The sequence below is a fragment of the Glandiceps talaboti genome, chromosome 13 (genome assembly GCF_964340395.1).
Source record: "Glandiceps talaboti chromosome 13, keGlaTala1.1, whole genome shotgun sequence".
Lineage (NCBI taxonomy): Eukaryota > Metazoa > Hemichordata > Enteropneusta > Spengelidae > Glandiceps > Glandiceps talaboti.
In genome coordinates this window covers 15514941-15536761 of record NC_135561.1, presented here as the reverse complement: position 1 = coordinate 15536761, position 21821 = coordinate 15514941, and the positions used below count along the sequence as shown (strand labels likewise).

General features: G+C 34.9%; 1 protein-coding gene across 1 annotated transcript; it reads left to right on the top strand.

Annotated features, from left to right (window-relative positions):
• The first annotated feature begins 278 nt into the window (after positions 1 to 278).
• Positions 279 to 15909, top strand: LOC144444327 (nose resistant to fluoxetine protein 6-like). Its single transcript, XM_078133740.1, has 14 exons — positions 279 to 573; positions 1877 to 2028; positions 3316 to 3388; positions 4667 to 4739; positions 7009 to 7187; positions 8619 to 8789; positions 9558 to 9654; positions 9961 to 10237; positions 10644 to 10723; positions 11478 to 11588; positions 13896 to 14037; positions 14542 to 14728; positions 15322 to 15464; positions 15799 to 15909. Exons 1-14 carry the CDS (start codon positions 279 to 281, stop codon positions 15907 to 15909), a joined length of 2091 nt encoding a protein of 696 aa, XP_077989866.1.
• The last annotated feature ends 5912 nt before the right edge of the window (positions 15910 to 21821 follow it).

Sequence of the window (21821 nt, the reverse complement as noted above, 5' to 3'; positions counted from 1 at the left end):
ATCTAGAAATATAAGACATGATAATGAGGGAAACACGAATTGTAAATATAAGAGTTTCTTGCACCAACGATATGCTTTTGGGAGATGGCGCCTATTTTGGTTCTTTGACCAGGTAGGGCTGACATCAACGAAGTGTTTGTTGTGTTCTTTATCATATCTGATAGCAATAATCCCAAATGCAACCATCAACGCCTACACTGTGACGTAACAAAATCCTTGGAAGGAGATTCAATTCAGTTTGGCAACGGATATGCACTGTTGTCCCAACAACTGTAGCGATGTCTAAGTTAAAGTATTTTCTGACAGCTACAGTCGTTGTGCTTTTCAACTTGTACACCGTTGAATGCCAGATTGAAGCAATTCGGGAAGGTTTAAAGGAGAAACTGAGAACTGCAGAACAATGGCAAGAGCTGAGCAAAATCGAGGATTTTCCGACCAAAGAAGAAATGATAGGACGGATAAAAACATTTTTATCAGATGGACAGGCAGAGTCGTACAACGTCTCAGCTCAATGTCGCTATGATACCGATATGACTGTTAGCGACTGGCCGGACCAAACATATGCAAGACAAAGTGAGTTTATTTTTCAAGTAAAATCGTCATAACTCATTACGTTATGTTTTAATTAATATCGATTGCTCGTAAAATATTACATAATCATATGGTAGACATGAGGGAGATATATTCCAGGTTCAAACATGTTTCTGTATTCATAAATACCTTGTAAAGGACATGTCATAGGATCGGCCAGTCCATTTCTAATCTAACGTTATTTTAACTGTTTTACTTTTGAATTGTTTATTCACTAATCAGAGATCGTGACCGTACTCTATTCCGTTGGAATGGGTCATTTGTTTTTATCCTGGATATCAGATTATCTCTAAACGTATTATTTGTTTGTATAGATAGATCGTTCCTTGATTTCATGTGTATCCAGGTCTATACAAAAACATCATAAGATCCAATGAGATATAATCAGAGTTTATAAACTGTAAACTCGGTGAAAATACTGAAACAGACCTCGAATGTTCATGTGTATGTACTTATTATGTGTGCCTCTATGACATTGCAACCGTCATCTGGCGTCGTAGATAGGATCATGTACAAGTTTCTTAATACCAAATTTGAGTTCAGCCAATAGTAAGTGGTGGTTGTTAAGTATGCCTTTGATTAAACTACTGTGAGTTCGTTTGGAATGTAACTCAGACTCAGAGAAAGAAGCTGTGTTCATGTGTGCTGACGCATAATGTATGAATTAAGATTACATTATTTGTTTTCGATATCACCAAATTAGTAAACAGCATTAAGACATGGGTGTAACCAGTCTTGAAACCTATGAATCAACTTGCTCCGAGCCAAACAACTTGACTATATCGAACACACATATGTAGGTACGTTTTGGCGAACGAGAAATCAATGTAAAGTTAATGGAATAACCACGTCTCTGGGCTACGGCAACTCCGGGCTCATAGTCTTTTTCCAAAGCCAACAACAAAAACTATACATCATATAAATACTAAATTTAGTAAACGAAATACAGTTATGGGTGTTGCCAATCTTACACTCTTGAATCACAGGGATCAGAGCCAAGCAACTTCGCTGTCTGAAATACAGCATACTGGCTTTTGTATGGCAAATGACATTGTCAAAGAATGGCCAAGTATCTGGCTTACGGTAACCTGGTTGAATACGTAATTTAACTAACAGCAAATAACAACAATATAATAAATAAACAACACATCAACCTAACGGATATGAAAACATGAACAACAAAGTATGCTACATAAATGACATATCAATCATTACTCTACAAATTGGTACAAACTTTACAATACATCTATTCAAAATATTTAGTGCCATTTATGTTCTTTTACAGTGTTTGTATCTTTCGGAGATCTGCCAGAAATACTGCGAGAATATCAATTTACTCTTAATGGAAAAACTTATGGTAGTTATGGTTTATGTCGTTCCGTGGAACCTGACCCAGGTGTTCGTTCCTTCGGCGGGAAATACTTTATTGCATACCCAGTAAGTATTTTAGGTTATAATGTATATGATATCCATGGTATTTTGATGTGTGAACATCACAAAACTAGAGTTAGGTGAACAAGTGTATGGTTTATAACTGCATGAGTCTTACATCTTTTGAAGCTTCAGTGTTCAATACGAATTCTATTGATCAACGTGTATCTGGGTCATCAGTCCCCTTATAGCAGTGGACTGTATTTAACAGCTTATTCCTCGCTTTTTGATATATTTTCTTGGTTTAAAATAAAGAAAATAAATGTAATTATACATTATTAAACTGTATTACCATATTATTATATCAAATCTTGACACCTCTTCATTTTTGAGTGATTCACCATATAACGTTTGTGACCTTTGATGTAACATTTGGCCTTTTCATTATTTAAGATACCAAAATGTATATTACTGTATATTTAAAGTGAAACTATACAACATACTTTTCTTTTCAAATATGTACACCTGATATCAATGCTTCAATTCTTATTAACTGTTGGTAACATTAAGTATTATGAATGTACAACCACAACCCTGCCTGTTGTAAATGATGCATTGCAGGCTCAAAGGTTAAATCCACAAGAAAAGAAGCATCCACTCACCTTTGATGAAATTCACCTGAAATATATATTTTTATTAAATAAATAAATAAATAAATGTATTTTTATAGATACTGCTGTTAGATTTCCTCAAAATATTGAAATCGATTTGTCTATTTTTTTTATTTCATTTTTTTAGAAAATAGGGTACTGAATTGGAATGGCATTGTTATGACTAGTTAGTAGCTTCTACAACAAATTAGTAATTGATATATATATATATATATATATATTGAGAAGTACAGTCCTTATGAATAAATTCAATTCTAGCATTTCAAATTCATCTTCATAGGATATCAATTGATTCGAAACGTTAGGATTGAATTTATTTATCAGGACTGTTCCGCTCATTACATTTGTATTCCTATGCATCGCAGTCCTATGAGCACTTTCTTTATTATATATATATATATATATATATATATATATATATATGTATATATATATATATATATATATATATATATAGTTAGCTATGTTTTAAAAGAGAACTCTTATGTGTGTGTGAGTGTGTGTGCGTATATATATATATATATATATATATATATATATATATATATATATATATATATATATATATATATATATATATATATATATATAGTTAGCTATGCTTTAAAGCTCAAGACCAATGTGATAACGGAAATGTTATACCTGATATGATCTATACTTACTGTTTTTGGTCTATTTTCAGATTGGTATACATTGGGGCGTCTGCTTTCCAGATAGTTGTAACATGACAGATGTTATCCTTATTCTCAATCAAGGTAATAACCATTTCTATGAATGGGTCGATACAAAACTTCCCATCATGCATCTTGTAAGATGGCAGAGTAGGGAAATAGGACAACTTTTTGACAATCATAATCTGACTAATAATCCATAGTACAATCAGTAAAGAGAAGAACTATTTGAAGAAAAAAAACTACCTGTGTGACAAGTTGTCTGAAGGTATTAGTCTTTAACAATTAGAGAGGGTCCCAGAATATACACACGTAATGAGTCTTATTTTCATTGTGCTACCATTGATCAGCCCCAGGGGTAATAATCTGTTGAAAACTATGTACTCACATTTTTAAAATTATTTCATTTTCTATTGATTGGATCCATTACCATCCACACAGTGACACAGAGCAGTTTCATCTTTCAAAAAACAACCCGTGCTTACAGAGTGTGTCATGGTGCCGTATATCGGCTATTTGTCTTGTAAAATAAAATAAAATTAGAACATGCGGAAGAGAACTATGGCCAGGGATGTCTCACAGTGCAATTTTTATTTATTTTTTTTTTATTTTTTTTTATTTATTTATTTATTTATTTATCTATTTATTTATTTATTTATTTATTTATTAACCTATTTTGTTTTGATTTTTGATGTGGGAGCGTGACATATTCACTGTACTGTGCTATGTCCATATGAACCTGTGTTTGCCATGATGCATGTAATTTTCCAGGTAGACACAACTCTGAAATGCAACATCATTGTTGCGTCTTTTTATATTGATTACGCCAGGGGTACATGTTATTGTATCAAAATAACAGCAATCAACTCTCGGTAGTCTGCTTGAAAGCCAGACAAACAATATGGACTAGACTACGCATGCATTAAAAAATATTTGCAATGCCCATTGCTGTTTTTAAGTCATCGATGATTTTAGCATCTTCGTGTAAATTAATTATTATTCCGCATCGTTCTTCAAAGTCATGTAAACGATATGCTAGCGAGTTGGTTTCTATCATTATTTGTCTATGTCACTGGTGTACCGCCACATACACACATAAATACAGTGCACGTGATTCACATAAAAAATATTGCTACATTGTATTACATTCTAGTGACATCAGTCACCTTGCATGCGCACAGTATAACGGTCGCCATCTTTATCACACTGGTCAGCAAGCCTCACTACTGAGAAATTCTGGATAATAATATCGATATTCCTGTAATAATCGATGATACCGTGACTGCCAAATATCAAATAAACTTGATTATTATTAAAATTATGATCATTATACAATATTTATTCAATTATATATATCTATAGGTGCAGGAGTACCATTCGACAATGGGTATTGTCCAGAGGACATTGCTTTCAGAACCGGAGACTACATTGCCATGTAAGTCATTATGAGAGAATGGTCAAATCATGAGTGAGATTCATATACGGCATTTCATAAATAAAGAATTCGAATATAACAACGTTGACGACACTCATGCTTTTTTAAGTGGTATTCATAAATGTGTGTATAAAATAGACCTTTACAGTGATTGAAGAGAATACAAGAAAGTAGTTTAATCAAAACACAATGTGTACACATCACAGAAATATTACTTGACAATATTGTGTTCTGTAAACAAATATTGGAAGATGATAACTTGATTATGACGTAATCTACTGATCGTTCCCCTGATTGTTAATGGGCGACGCTTTCATGAACTGGGATGTCAACATAGACGAGATTTTAGTATTTATTTTTTTCTATTATTGAACTACCTTTGCTGTAATAATGTTTTTTTTCCTAATTGCTGGGAATATGTTAACAACGTATAGAACAAGTCTGTAGTTGTTTATTTGTGACTCATTAATTGATAGAGAGAGAAAGGGAGAGCAAGAGAGAGACACACACGCACACACATAGAGACAGACATATACATGCACACACACACCCACACTCAGACACACACATGACAAATCACACCAAGTCTCACGACTTTGTTCAATTACGCAATCACATCCGGGTCATTTCCTGATCAGTGGAAATCGGCTAAGGTAACACCATTGTTCAAAAAAGGGTTGAGAGATAACATCTCAAACTACAGACCGATTTCAGTCTTGCCAATTCTGTCTAAGATATTAGAAAGACATGTCCATATGCATTTTTATAACTTTTTGACTTCCCATAACTTGTTATCAAACAATCAATCTGGTTTCCGTAAGTTTCACTCATGTCAAACAGCCCTCACAAATATAACTAACTCCTGGTATCAAGGTATAGATAGAGGAAACCTAATAGGTGTCTTACTCCTAGATTTCCGTAAGGCTTTTGATCTCGTCAACCATGATATTTTATTACGGAAGTTGACAATATACGGCTGTTCGGAGAAGACTTTGCTCTTCTTTACATCCTACTTACAGAATAGGTCACAATCTATATCGTTTAACGGAATCCTGAGCGACCCCCTTAATGTTTGTGTTGGCGTGCCACAGGGATCGATTTTAGGGCCGTTGTTTTTTCTACTCTTCATCAACGACCTCCCTCTAATTTCTGAAAGAACAGATATGTACATGTACGCTGACGATACCGCAGCACAGGCTATGAGTCCTAATGTTTCTGAAATTGAAACCCGACTCAACCATGATGTAAATTTAATCACACAATGGTGTGAAGGTAGTAACATGTGCCTAAATTTGCAGAAAACCAAGGTGATGGTTATAGGAACATCGCAGAAAAAGGCGAGGACGAATAACTGTATCAATGTTACATGTGGCAGTACCAAGCTAGAATGTATCTCAAATGAAAAGCTTTTAGGTGTAAATATTGATGATACACTGACTTGGGAAAAACAAGTGAACACTGTATGTAGCAAAGTTGCTTTTAAACTTCATCAACTTAAACGTATTAGAACTTTTTTAAATCAGAGAGCAAAGATTACTTTTTACAATTGTTTTATACTACCCCACTTTGACTACTGTTCTAACATATGGGGTCATTGTTCAAACACGCTTTTACTCCGCATTGAAAGACTTCAGAAAGCTGTTGCAAGAGTGCTTTTAGACACTAATTTTAATACACCTAGTACTGTTTTATTTGAATCTCTTCAATGGCTTCCTTTCAGAAAACGTATCATTTACAATGAAGCCGTTTTAATGTACAAAGTCCAGAATAGCCTGGCTCCAAATTATCTGAATGATTTTAGAGGCATTCGAGAAGTGCACACTCGTAACATCCCAAAACATAGAACACAGTTTTTTAGGAAGAGTTTTTTATATAATGGTGTTAAAACCTGGAATGATTTAAGTATTGATATCAAATCATGCTCCACTCTTCAGTCTTTTAAACGTAATTGTAAATGTCATCTTTTAGAAAACAGTTAGTTTAGTAGTCGCCTGGCTGTTGTTCTGGCTTTTGCCATTTTACTCACCCTTGTATTTGTTTTAATGGTTTAGTATTTTTAATGTATATATTGTATATTTTTATCTCGACACTGTGTGAGAAGAGCCTTTGGCTCAACAGTCTATCGAGTTTAAATAAAGTCTAATAATAATAATAATAATGAGCGCATTAACAATGCACAGTAACAGTGGTAAGCAAGAGTGTTGTTGTTTTATATCAAAATGTACAAATGTAATAGTGACCGTATCTCAATACCCTACATTTTCTACAGTGTAATATGTAGTATCATCGCTGGTTTAATGGTCCTTGGAACCGGATATGACGTAATCTGGCAAAGGAAACTGAAGAGACAGTTAAAGAGGAGTCTTGAGATAGAAAAAGATGGAAATCTAAAACAAACACTTATCGACAGTAAGATGACAGTTGAAGAGTTAAAGAAAAAGAAACCAGGTTTGTCGACTTCGAGATTCCTTTTGTCATAATTGATAAGAATATCGCACGCAGATCTAGTAAATTAACTTATCATTCTATTCTTTAAAGAAATTATATGTGGAAATTCAAAATTAAGTTCAAAATTTATGTTTGGATTGTTAAATGAATAAAACAATATTACTTATTACTAAACAATATTAATTTATTGACTCAATTACGTCATGGCCAGTCAACCCTTCATTTGTCATTTCCTCAAACATCACTACCACTCCATTCTTTTCATGTTTCATGTGGGAAAGATGATTGACGTATTTTTACCACGGATAGTTGGGGCCCAATTCTACATAACTATTTCAATAATATAAAGGCCAAGACGAAAACGACAGTATCTGTTTGATATCAATTGCCAGCTCAAGATAGGAAAAGCAGAAGAAAAAATACTGTTTATGTTTTTTTTATATGTTTGTCAAAAACAGAAAACTAATGGCCGCTTTCTGCCACGGATTGATTACTGTCTGTAAATAGTTTGAAATATACTTGTATTTGCCCATTATTTTCTTTTTTGTCAACCTTTTCGTATTTATTTCTTTTGATTAAAGCTTCACTAGCGTAAATGTTCTGTCTGGTACAATAACTTACTCATTATATCGTACACCCTGTGCTAAACATATTTGATGTAGCTGTACATGATAAATTAAACGAAATTCTTTTATGGGGTGTCCGCACCAAAAATCAGCGCCCTCAACGGTGATCACGATTTTAACCTGTTTCTGTATTGCTTGTGGCTCAAATGTTAATCTATGATTAACATGTACAGTGTCTAATTATAGGTATTTGAACAATTTTCAATGCGTTTTATTGTGGTAGTCTGATCGAAAAATGATACTCAAGTTAAAACTAGTACAGTTTGAAATGGTGCAATATTCAAAACCTAGTTTTCGCTCAATATCTATATACCCGTACTACAGATCTACAGATAGTATAGGCAACGAATTAATCGATGCAATGTCTTTTTTATAAGTGATTGGCCAATTTTTCGTGAATATATCTTTGGTTTCTTGATGAACAAAAATGTCCTAGTTGTAGCTAGCGCAGTTTTGGCTACTTGAAAGCACTGACCGAGTCTATATTTCGTTCACGTTGTAATTTCGAGAAGAAGAAAATTTTTAGAATTGTTTTATTCATGCAATTCATTTACTCCGTGTAAATACCCATTTTTCCATCAATGTGGTCAATCTAAAGTTTGTGTCTTTTTAGTGTTTATAAAGAGTTCATGATAACAACCCGTGTTAGACAGAACCATACTATTAGAGACAAATACGTCGTGTTGTCGTTCAGACCAAGTCAGTTTATCCTTGAGTGTTCGCTGATAGGCCTAGCACTACACGTCGTATCTTACACACTAATAGCACCAATACAATAGCAATTTTGTTTGTTGGATTTTTACAGGTTATCTGGGACAATTTCTCATCTCGTTCTCCGTCGTGACCAATGGTAGAAAATTGCTTAGTGCAAAGAAAGGTGGCTCTAGTAGCATATCGGCACTGAACGGAATTCGGGTTATTAGTATGTTGTGGATTATGTTGGGACATTCAATTCAGTTTGGAGATGGTTTTTATGGTAAGTCAAGAAACCAAACTTAAATCGGCACGTTTGTGACTTGATTGACGGGGACTAGGGATGGGGCTAAATCGACACAACACAATATCACATCATAACGTACGTATGTACTAACTAATAATCTGTCGCTGAGGCCCAAACGAATTGTGTGGTTCTGACGATGTTAAATTTTAGAATAGATGGATTAGGTAGGTTGTCGACCTTCCAGACTTTTCACTGAAGAAAGAGCTTTAAAAGATTAGAACTGGAACGGATACAGAATGAAACGAGTCCACCTACGACATGATCTCCAAGGTGATTGAGCACTCTACTTGGCGAAAGAAGAATGAAACACACACCCACACTCTCTGCCTGTCTGTCTGTCTGTCTGTCTGTCTGTCTGTCTGTCTGTCTGTCTGTCTGTCTGCCTCTCTCTCTCTCTCTCTCTCTCTCTCTCTCTCTATTTATATTTGAGTGTCTAGTTCAGTGTTTTCCATATGGTCTCTGTGTTATTTGTGTATTCCCATTATATATACAGCAATTACAGATTGGAAGAACAGTTTCACAGTGTCTTTCTAAGTTGATGTCAGTTTCCGCATCTATATTTCTCGCAAGACTTCACACAATTTCGCGATTTTATTTTTTTTTCTCGTAAAACAATTTAGTTAAGCAATCTAGGTGGTGTCGGGTAACCAGAACCAAACAATTATTTGTTTAGGCCTAATGACTTTCATAACCATTTTTATTTAAAACTATACGGATTTTAACAATACTGTTTTCCTCTTTCAGACAATCGACGTTACTTATATCAAATAGTCCTTCCACGGTTTTCGTTCATGGCGGTCTTTCAAGCAGTGCTTGCAGTGGACACATTCTTCGTTTTAAGGTGAGATTTAACTGTTATGCTGTTATAAGAAAGCGACAATATCCTACGAGAAGAAGAAAGAGTGTTTGCAACGCTGCCAATTTGAATATTGTGAATGGTGCATTATTGGGGGAATATGTCATCACAAAATAATCTTGTCGCGGTTGCCTGAAACTTTCCTAAAGGGTTATGGTTCGATGACGTATGGTTAGGCTTTTCCCTCGCTGCTTTTATTTCCATGGTTATTTACAGTCAGGTAAAAATCAATCGTTGCCTTAGCTACTCGATTACAAGTCATAGTTTGTTATCTGAATCCTTGTTTCACAGTGGTTGTCTTGTCGCATACATTGCAATGAAACAGTTATATAAAACCAAGGGAAAGTTGAACTGGCTGCTGTTCTACTTCCATCGGTGGTGGCGTCTGACTCCTGCTTTTGGCTTAACATTGCTGTTATGGTCAACTCTGATACTACACATTGGAAATGGTCCAGAGCATACTCTAATTTTCTCTGAATACACACAACAATATTGTCAAGACTACTGGTGGGCTGCCTTATTTTACTTCCACAACCTGTATCCATGGCCAGGTGATCTAAATGTCATGGTAGGTAATGTACATTGTCTAAGAATGTTATTAGTATATTTGATATATACAAGAGTGAAAAGACACAAGAATGTACTGTTCCGGTGAACACGAAATTTGAAATTAAGTCAACGCGTGTCTTGAACTAAAAAGGAGGGGAACCAAATATAGATTTTTAATGGGGATACATCCCTCTTTTGGGGTGGGGGATAAGTGTAAAGCCGTCTTCAGTACTCCATACAAGTTTCACCCATATAGTGTACACAGGTGTTCGAACTTGAGATCTGTCTAGGGTCGATTTACAGCGCCCGCAACGACAAACGCTGAAATCATAATACTAGATTCACTAAGTTTCACACTGGCATAATGATCTATATCGCCGAATGAAGTAAATTGTTGACAATGACTTTTGACTGATCTATTACAGTGCATGGGATGGACTTGGTATCTCCAAGCTGACATGCAGCTGTACATCATAAGTCCAATCTTCCTCATTCTGCTGTATAAGTGAGTTATTGAAATATAGTTTTGTTACTAGCCGCTAATCATATCTAAATAGATTTAACTTCGTATTACACCGAAATTTACAATTAGCTTTCGCCAGGTATGCACCACGGCTTCGCCCGTTGTTTTTGAAGTCATGACGCATGCGTGACTTCAGACAAATGTCACAAATTGTCGAAATGTGGTAACCTCCACATCATCACGGTTCATAGATGTTTAAAAAATCATGTCGTTGTCCGCTGACATATTTGAAATTAAAATCATCAATATCAACATAAGTGAATCATCGGTTTAGTACAAAAATTTCATTAATGTATCACCGTTTTAATGTATGCAAAAGTGATATTCAAATGACCGTGCTTTGTGCACTAACTTGTGCATAACCAAGAAACTATCCAATGACGTAATTTATCATACGTATCCAAAAAATGTTCAGGAAATCTCGAATATAAAAATCAGCAGTTCTACCAATGCATATCATAGCAGATTTGCAAGGACATCAACATTATACTGGAATGTGGTTTTTCACGTGCACTTTAGTAAAAGGTTCATAAACCCAGCCTGTGCCACTTTAAAACAGCACACGCTTAATATCTAGGTATACCTCAAATGAAATAAACAATTTTTTCTTGACTTCACAAATTGCGAAGAAAAAAAATCTTAAAGTTGTTTTATTAAGAGATAAAAATATAATATCAACACCAATTTTTCATCCACACGATCTCTTTATCATTACATTTCTTTTTTAACACAACAGGTCTTTTGCAGTTGGTACAAGTGTCGTGGCATTCTTCACCGTTGCATCTATTTGTGTAGTTGCTTCCCTCGCCACTTACTACGGCTACCCTATTGGAGGACTAGATATCACGTAAGGTTTTTGCCCATTTACCGGGCGATTAAAAGTTAAACGTTTATCAAACAATCACTCGGCTAAACTATAACAATATTATGTACTTAGCGATTTGAAGAAATCTTAATTCACAATGTCAGATGGACGTGTTATTACAAAGATCAATCATTTCAGTGACGTCATTGCTACCTCAAATGTTAGTTTAGCCGCGTGACATCTAAACGTACATCTTGTTTTTGCCATCAGCAATGAAACTAAACCGCACATGTTTATAACATTGCGAACAAATCCACATGAATCAGCTAAAAAGAACATTTTATATCCTTGTAAATTGTTATTATGTCACTTTGATATGTAACAGCATATTGAACAGGCAGACAAACAGACAGATAGACAGACATACACAAACAAACAAACACACAAACAAACAAACAAACAACCAGAACGCATGCGCAGCGAGATATATAGAAATAAAGAGAGACTATAGTAGGCAACAACCAATTAAATGTGTCTTTAAAACTATGAATGTGGTGGCAGCGGTGGGACAGGATCGTAATTACCATTGATTTTTGGACCATTTCCATGACCCCCTTTTTATGTACGCTCTCATTTAATACATTGTGACGCTTTTGTTTGTTAATATTGGGAATTCAAGGAAAAACCAGATTTAAACTGAATGCCTCCCGTAAGGGAATCACTAATTATGTAAATAACTCATTAAACTAAAAAGCTATGGTAACAGGCTTTGTTTTTTGGACAAGCGTGCTTTCTTAGGTTAATGTATGTAAGAGTGTATGATACTGCTTACTTACTGAATATCATTCATTATTCAAAATACTCATTAAAGAAAAAGTTGTAGCAACAAACTTCATAGGACAGGTGCGTATTATTATGGTTGATATATGTATCATATTATACGAAATTTGAAGCTTGCATTTTTAAGATACAACCTAGTTACCTAAAATCATTAATCATGCACATTTTTCATTAAAACTAAGCTATATAAAAGATTTTATAGGACATATCCGCTTTGTTATAGTTAACGTATGTACTAAATTGTATTGAAATTGTAGTATGCAGTCATAAGATATAGCCTAATTACCGAAAATCATTAATTATGCAAATTATTCATTAACACTGTAAGGTACATCAACTAACTTTATAGGACATACACAATTTGTTATGGTTAATGTATGTACAGAATTGTATTGAAATTGAAGTATGCAGTCGTAAGATATAGCCTAATTATCAAGAATCATTAATTATGCAAATTAAATTAAAGGTACACCAACAAGCTTTATAGGACACATGTGAATGTTATGGTTAACGTGTGTACTGAATTATATTGGAATTGAAGTATGCATTCTTAAGATATAGCCTAATTACTGAAAATCATTAATTATGCAAAGTATTCATTAACACTGTATGGTGCATCAACAAACTTGATAGGACATATGTGTTTTCTTATGGTTAACGTATATACTAAATTATGTTGAATTTGAAGTATGTATTCTTAAGATATAGCCTAATTACCAGAAATAATTAATTATGCAAATTATTCATTAATGCTGTAAGATACATCAACGAATTTTGTAGGATAAATGTATGTTGTTATGTTAAATAAATGTACTAAATTATATTTAAATTGAAGTATGCGGTCTTAAGATATTGCATAATTAGTTGATTTCATTAATATGCATATTTCGCTAATTAAACATTAACAGATCTGGCTCAAAACCTAATCAGGTCTAGCTATTACCCTAAAGATTATATATTTCAAATTTCATTACAATTGAGCCAGCCGATTTTTAGAAAATGATGACACAGACAGACAGACAGACAGACAGACAGACAGACAGACAGACAGACAGACAGACAGACAGACAGACAGACAGACAGACACACACACACACACACACACACACAGACACACCTTCCCCTTTTAATACCTCCCGTACCCTTACGGGAGGTAATAACGTTTCCAGTGGGATTCGAACCACTGATCTCTCAACAACTAATCCTGAGCACCATACACAACACCACAGGAGCTGGTGTTAAACTATATATGATTTGAAATATTTGAACGGGAAAGGCGGGGTTGGGGTGTCCGGTTTTAGAGAAAGGAAATTGAAGGATTGTCACTATTTAGCCCAATAGAGTTGGAGATGATCGCATTTTATGCAACAGACCGGGTTGGATTTCCCCCTCTCCATCCCTTGTCAATACAAAACACTACTCTATTGCCAATACTAAATACTGGACTATGAGAGGGGAGCAATACATTAAAACATGGCTAACATGTATGACATAATTATTTCGTTTTAGGTTCTACAACGACAACCTTGAATCTACCTCTGCCGATTACATATACAGTAAACCATACAGTCGTTTACAAGTATACATGGTTGGTATATTCCTTGGATATGTGCTAAGTAGACTGGACGGGAAACAAATCAAACTTAATAAGGTAAGTAAGATTGATAGCTATTACAATGATAACCTACCTGACACATGAATGTTAATCATATATGCCAAATCTATAGTCGTCTACAAGTTTACGTGGTTGGTATATTCCTTGGATATGTGCTATGTAGACTGAACGGGAAACGTATCAAACTGAATAATGGTGCAGTGATTGAAAGAAAGGCAACATACCACAGCATAACCTGGTATAATTAAAACTAGTCTTATTCAATATGGTACAATCTAACATTTCCGCTTGGGAGGAATTGTTTTTTTTATTCAGCACCGTAAGTTTACCTTAACAAAGTTGCCTTCCAGCTTTTACTGCAAAATGCCTACAAAATTGACTGAAATTGGATCTGCATGTAGACTACTATAATATAGCGTCATTTAGTTATGTCATAAATGTACAACACAATTATCAATTGCGATAATAATCTCACGCACATCTCAGTAAGGAAACTCCGTATACAAGTCTGAACTATCGCTTAGGTCTCGTTCCTTTCAGTTTATCAACTTGTTATGCTGGGCACTAGCCGTCGGTGTTGGTTTGACATTACTGTATGGACTCTATCCAACCGCTGATGGTGCACATCCTGACCAATGGTTAGCTGTTCTGTATCAGTCTACGAATCGCTTTATATTTGCTGTGGTTGTAGCCTGGGTAATTTTCGCATGTGCGACTGGAAATGGAGGTAAACTTATATTATATATTTCTTGGTAGATGGTATCGTCATAAAAATACTGGTAGCAAAGAGGACCGAGTAATGTATACTCTTCCATCCATCCCTCCCCTCATCCATCCATCCATCCATCCCTCCCTGACACATACATACATACATACATACATACATACATACATACATACATACATACATACATACATACATGCATACATATATGCATACATATATGCCTACCTACCTACCTACCTACCTACCTACATACCTACCTACATACATACATACATACATACATACATACATCTGGTAATAAGAAATATTGACCTATCAACAGGTCCAGTGAATATATGTTTTCTTGAAATGCATGAACCCCATTGGCCCGTTTGACCCACTGTGCATATTTAGTGCATCGAATCATTAGATGACGTGTCTCATTAACTGGTTAATAATCATTATCGACTCTTTACAGGTCCAATAAATACATTATTATCTTGGAATGCATGGATCCCATTGGCTCGTTTAACCTACTGTGCATATTTAGTGCATCGAATCATTAGATGACGTGTCTCATTAACTGGTTAATAATCATTATCGAATCTTTACAGGTCCAATAAATACATTATTGTCTTGGAGTGCATGGATTCCATTGGCTCGTTTAACCTACTGTGCGTATTTAGTACATCCAATGGTAATGTTTTTGTATTACTGGAGTTTGGATGAATTAATACATTATACGGACATTACTGCGGTAAGTATGCAAAGAACACTTGTCGACTAACTAGTGCCCAAGTGAACTAGTCAAAAATTCAGACTTCCAGACTTCATTGGATTTGTCTATATATTGTTATGTATAGTTCTGTTAGCCAATGCAGCACAAACTGTTTGATGTATAGATAGATATACATGTGTATGTGCGTCAATAAGATATTTTGAATAAACTGCTGGTTGTCCGGGGAAGGGACGAGTCGAGTTTTCTTCCAACCAAGTTGATGATTTAAAGTTAACATACTGTCCTTGATATTTAAAATTCACATTGTCTCTCTACAACTGAATTGACTGTTAGTATGTTCTGTTTATTGCAGGCTTACATCTATATTGCACACGTGGTGATATCCTATTTAGTTGCCTTCGTAATATCCCTGGCCATAGAGTCACCTATGATTGGATTGGAGAAACTGATATTTCGTCGTTGATAGATTTCTGAAAATAAGCAACTAATTTTGAAGTGATTGCTTTGTACGATCGAATCAACAATGTATTGTGTTGATATGCTGATGATATGTTTAAATTGAAATATCAAAGTTGGAATGTCATTTTCAGGCAGTTTGACATGATAATTGATAGCTTCACATCATGTTTGGAACATATCCGGAGAAAATATTGCCAAATACGCTCAAAATTTGTTGAAATACAGATGATACTCATCAGTAGTGTAGCGGAGTCACGCTGTATTGTTCTCCGCTCAAACCGTATCACGTGATCGGTATCCCCCCCCCCCCGGGTCATTTTAACCATATCAATAGATCATACATGTCGTCGAATTAATTCACAATTCATGGAGTATCGTAATGGCTCTGTACGGTACGCCGTGTCAGGATGCCATCATCCACCCCTTTCAAAGATGATCGACGGCGTTGAGGGCGGAGTGACACCCCTTACCTTAATGTCTTTACTTTATTAATGAACGTCCTCTTATCCACCGACGTCCCATACTCTTGGCAATGACTACTGTTAGGATAAGCTGTACTTCATATCATATTTCCTTCTTTACATTCCAATTTTTAAATCTTATTGTAATGTTTTCAAACATTAGTAAGTAAGGTAGAATGATTGATATGAATAAAGAGCAGTTTTAATTTCAGTATGTATTTCAGTATGTATGTATTTCAGTATGTCTGTGTGTATTTCAGTATGTATGTATTTCAGTATGTATTTCAGTATGTATGTATGTATGGATGGATGGCTGGATGTATGTATGTATGTATGGATGGATGGATGGCTGGATGTATGTATGTATGTATGTATGTATGTATGTATGTATGACTTATGTATGTATGTATGTATGTACAATGTATGTATGCATGCATGCATGCATGCATGCATGCATGTATGTATGTATGTATGTATGTATGTATGTATGTATGTATGTATGTATGTATGTATGTATGTATGCATGTATGCATGCATGCATGTATGAATGTATGTATGTATGTATGTATGTATGTATGTATGTATGTATGTATGTATGTATGTATGTATGTAGGTAGGTAAAATTGTAAATAGATTTCTACGTGAAGCTGTACTAAAGATTTGCCTAGTAATATAACGAATACACATCAATGTATTCACTGCTCTTTTTTGTCTTTTTGAGTAAAGACAACATTTTTATGTTGGTTAAAAAGAAACATCTTAATCTTATTCCTACATATTTAATAATTATTTAATGATAGTCAGGGTCTTAGATGTGAACATTTAAAGGTCCATTCGAATTAGGTTACATTGCGTGCGAAAAGCATTTATCTGACAAAGAATTTTGGCTTTAAACAAAAGAATGACTCATAATAAGCCTCATGCTCCACTGATAAGATAATTTCCGAACATTTATAAAAACATCTACACACATCCACCCATCTATCCATACTCTACGCCCCCCCCCCCCCCCGACATACATACATACATACATACATACATACATACATACATACATACATACATACATACATACATACATACATATGTTACACCAAATCTGTGAAAATACAACTTTCATTAATGGGTAACCATGCTGCCCATGTCATGAAATGAGTAAAGGGAAATTGCCCAGAGCATGAAATGGCAAATTTCTATAACACATAAACAAATGTGTTTATCATTGATAACATTGAAACATAATACTGAAATGTGGTGCAAGTGATACATTGAGTTATCTTGAGTGAAAGCAGTAAGTAACTCATTGAGATTGAGATTGAGATTGAAGTAAATATCAAAGTATTGTAAACAAATTTCACAACTGAATGAAATCCTGTGTACAGAAGGAATTTAGATTTAGAAACAAACAGGATGCTTAAGTCAGCATTGGTTCAGTTTCATTTTTTATACATACTCTTCATGGTACGTTACTATTGGCATAAAATGTGATAAAGTGTCTGTGAGATGCAACAATTCCCTCCTCGACGCATATTGAGTTGGGAGTATTTCACAAAGAGTGATTATTACACATAGAGGTAACTAACTAAAATTAAATCACATTTAAAATGGCAATGCCTGCAATACATGAAGAACGAACTACAAATATACACAAGTAGTTATCGTGTACGAAACAATGCAATATCCTACCCTTCTAGATTTACATGTGGTGGCATATATTATTTAAGGTACACCGGTATTTCAATATGGAACTGTTAAACCTAGTTCATAAGGCAGGGTCGGTCTAACAATTGTTTTTCTATAATTTATTCATTTTAATAATTAATCGGTTTTCTATATTATTAGTTGTATTGTCGGATTGTAATAGTCCCTTTAATCAATGACATTTATTGTTCCTTAATCCATTTGCCATTATTTTCATTATCATTTTATGTTTCATTTCTATTTTGTTTTGCCTCCATTCAGATAGGAATATTGTTTGTACATACGTTTATTTAGATATTTCCTGCATGGGGTGTGAATTTCAATATCTAGTTAGTCACCTGTCGTTACAATTATTCATTTCTACAACTGTACAACGCCTTCTGTGTTGCGCTTTGGAGGTACTCATTATATATTCATGTGCAACTCCTGACATTTGAAAATGTCCGACAGCTTAAATTTTCTAAACGAGTTGGGGTTAGCTTTATTTGAAACTCAGCAAGCGAGGCGAGCAGAGTTTCTAATATAGATTGCTAATCCGAAAAATGGAAGTTACTATGAATTTTAGGGTTAGGATAAAGTTTACATATAAAAGATTCCACGCCAATAAAGACAACCTTAGCTTTGAAGTCTCATTACCAAAGGTGAAAACGTATGTAGGATATGCTTAATTATGATAGGTAACATACTAGGTAAGTATCCTTAAACATATTCAACAGGTCAGTAAAACATAGTAATAAGTTCGTGTACCACAACCAAAGGTTCTTGATCTTATTATTAACGTTTCGCCCATTTCTTCTGCAGGTCTACACGGCTTTATCAAATTGTCTACTTGCTGGTTTTACCGTTAGTCGGCAGTTTGACATTTTCTATCTCTCCTTTCAGTAGGGATAAGTGGCTGACAAATGTCGAAGTACATTGTAAACCACGCGGGTGTTATGGCTGTAAGTATTGAAAATTGAAAATGTTACTAATGCACGGTTTACAAATGTGAAAGATTTACCACATAATTTCACATTCTTTAAATCTACAAAAGGTAGGGGAATATTGGATATGCTTATTGTATGTATGTATGTATGTATGTATGTATGTATGTATGTATGTGTGTGTATGTATGTATGTATGTATGTATGTATGTATGTATGTGTGTGTATGTCTGTCTGTCTGTCTGTCTGTCTGTATGTATGTATGTATGTACGTACGTACGTACGTACGTACGTATATGTATGTATATGTATGTTGTTTGTGTGTGTATGTGTGTCTGTCTGTCTGTCTGTCTGTTTGTTTGTTTGCTTGCTTGTTTGTTTGTTTGTTTGTTTGCTTTCTTGCCTGCTTGTTTAGGTAAACATAACTAAATGAGCCTGAGCCACTCGTGATCTTGGCAGCTTTAATCACTATTGGTGTTTCCCTGACACCCGGCCTGGAGTATGTTGTGAGGACATCTTTCAACTTGTCTCATGACAATCTCGGAGATAAAATTCCAGGACAGAACCCTACGGCCTCACAATAGATGGTAGGGCATGCAGAAGCTATTTTCGTGAGTGATGTGATGTAATGAGTTATGTTGCCTATTTCTACATTTCCTATTCGGACCTATTCCTACATCAGAATTTAATCAGATTTCGGGAAAGGACACATGTATAATTTACAACTTATTCGTTATTCCCATTGTAAAGAAAAGAACATTCTTAATTATTAATTACATTTACCAAATTGGAAATATCTCGCAAATCAATAATCTAACATTATATATCATACTAATGTATTAATAGTAATACATATATCTGATCGAATTATTTTACCTGCATTATATGTTAACTTGTATTAGCAAATCTATTCAGGAATAAACATGGTTTTCTGACCTCACGGAAGATATTCAGTTTAAAGTTGTACATTTTAGTATCTGTATTTTTCAAGTTAGAAAACAGTCACCAACAGGCGTTTAAAAAGACATCTTCCTGTCCGTGTAATCTATTTAAGTACAATGTATGTTATCGAGTATATGTGATGTAGAATGGGAAAAGTGACTAATATATTGGCGAATACATCTTTTAACAAAACATCGCTGCATCTCTACTTTATTTATTTATTTATGTATTTATCTATTTGTTAATCTTTCATATAAAGACACCATTTAAGTGCATTATTACAGTTCTCCCAATGGAACTTGTTGCAAGATTATGTACACAGAAAAAAACGGGACAAACCAGGACAAAAAGTTACAGACGCACAGTGCACTTTAAAAGATATCCACCCACATTATTACCAGACTACATTCTAAGATGTCTTTTAAATATCGATGAGTTCGGAGCTGATCTTATGGATAGGGGTAGATTGTTAAAACAGCACCACTATAGTGAAATGCCCGTTTCCCATATTCAGTTTTAACTGTAGTGATGTATATGTTACCTTGACTGGCCTGTCTTGTGTTATGAAGGTGAATTTGGTTGGAAAGATTGAACATTTCAGTGAGGTAACTAGGTGCATTACCTGTTACGGATTTGTAGACGAGTGTTGCCAGTTGGCGCTTCCATCTAATTTGAAGGCTGACCCAACCCAATTTTTCATATGCCCAACCCGTAGTAGTATCACAGGGAGCTTCGAGGAGCAGTCGACCAGCTCGTTTATGGAGGAGCTCAAGTGTCTTCAAATACTTTTGATTCGTATTACACCATACATTCGCAGCATAATCGAAATGGGGAAGGACTAAGGTATTGAACATCATCTTCCTAAGTCCCAACGGCAAAATGTGTCTGATTCTCGACAGTAGACCAAGATTTAGAGACATTTTAGCAAAATTTCAATTTTGAATCCAGCCAAACCCTAAGTATTTGAAATCAAATACTTCCTCTACTAGGTCTCCCTGTATTCGATTTGCAAAACTGAATTTAATATTAGTCTTTGAGAAGTACCGAAAAGCATGGTCTTGGTTTTACTTGTATTCAGTGTTAACTTGTTTGAGTCAAGCCAGGCCTTGACATGGATTATTTCCTTTGTGAGTGAGTGTCACTGCAACTGATTTGCTTGAATGGAAAATAGCCGTGTCATCTGCATACATAATTACTTTATAACTGTTTCCGGCAAGTTATTTATATAAAGGGTGAAAAATAAAGGTCCCAGAATTGAACCTTGGGGTACCCCACAAGAAATGCCCATGCTTTCTGATAATGTGGAATTTAACTCTACAACTTGTGTACGACCTGTTAGATAGGCACGGAACAATGCCAATGTACTGTCTTGTATACCAAATTGATGTAGTTTCTGAAGCAGCAGTCCATGATCGACTGTATCGAAATGCTTTCTTCAGATCTAGAAATATTGCACCAGTGAGTTGTTTACGATCGATATTATTAAATAGAATATCTGTAACATGAGTAAGGGCCGTTGCCGTAGAGTAACCTGGCCTAAATCCTGACTGACATCTATTCATAATGTCATTCTCATCTAGATAGCTGTACAGTTGATCATGGAAAGCTCTTTCCAATATCTTAGAAACTACAGGGAGGATAGATATTGGTCGGTAATTACCAACGTCAGTTCTATCCCCTTCTTTAAATAATGGCACAACCCTAGCTCGTTTCCATTCTGCAGGATCCTGTCCTGTCTGTACAGACAGATTAAACATGAAGATAGTATATACGGAGCCCCATATTTAAGTAACCGTGCACTGACATTGTCAATACCAGTGGCTTTAGCAATACAGTTTCGACAATTGTCTACACACGTACTCAGTGGTTATGGGCTTAAAGTAGAAGTT

What these genes read in the sequence shown, in the direction of transcription:
- LOC144444327 (XM_078133740.1), top strand. Translation starts at nt 279, where the DNA reads ATGTCTAAGTTAAAGTATTTTCTGACAGCTACAGTCGTTGTGCTTTTC. An exon ending in GTTAAAGAAAAAGAAACCAG is followed by an intron (nt 7,188 to 8,618) that starts GTTTGTCGACTT and finishes GGATTTTTACAG; the next exon opens with GTTATCTGGGACAATTTCTC. An exon ending in ATTGGAGGACTAGATATCAC is followed by an intron (nt 11,589 to 13,895) that starts GTAAGGTTTTTG and finishes ATTTCGTTTTAG; the next exon opens with GTTCTACAACGACAACCTTG.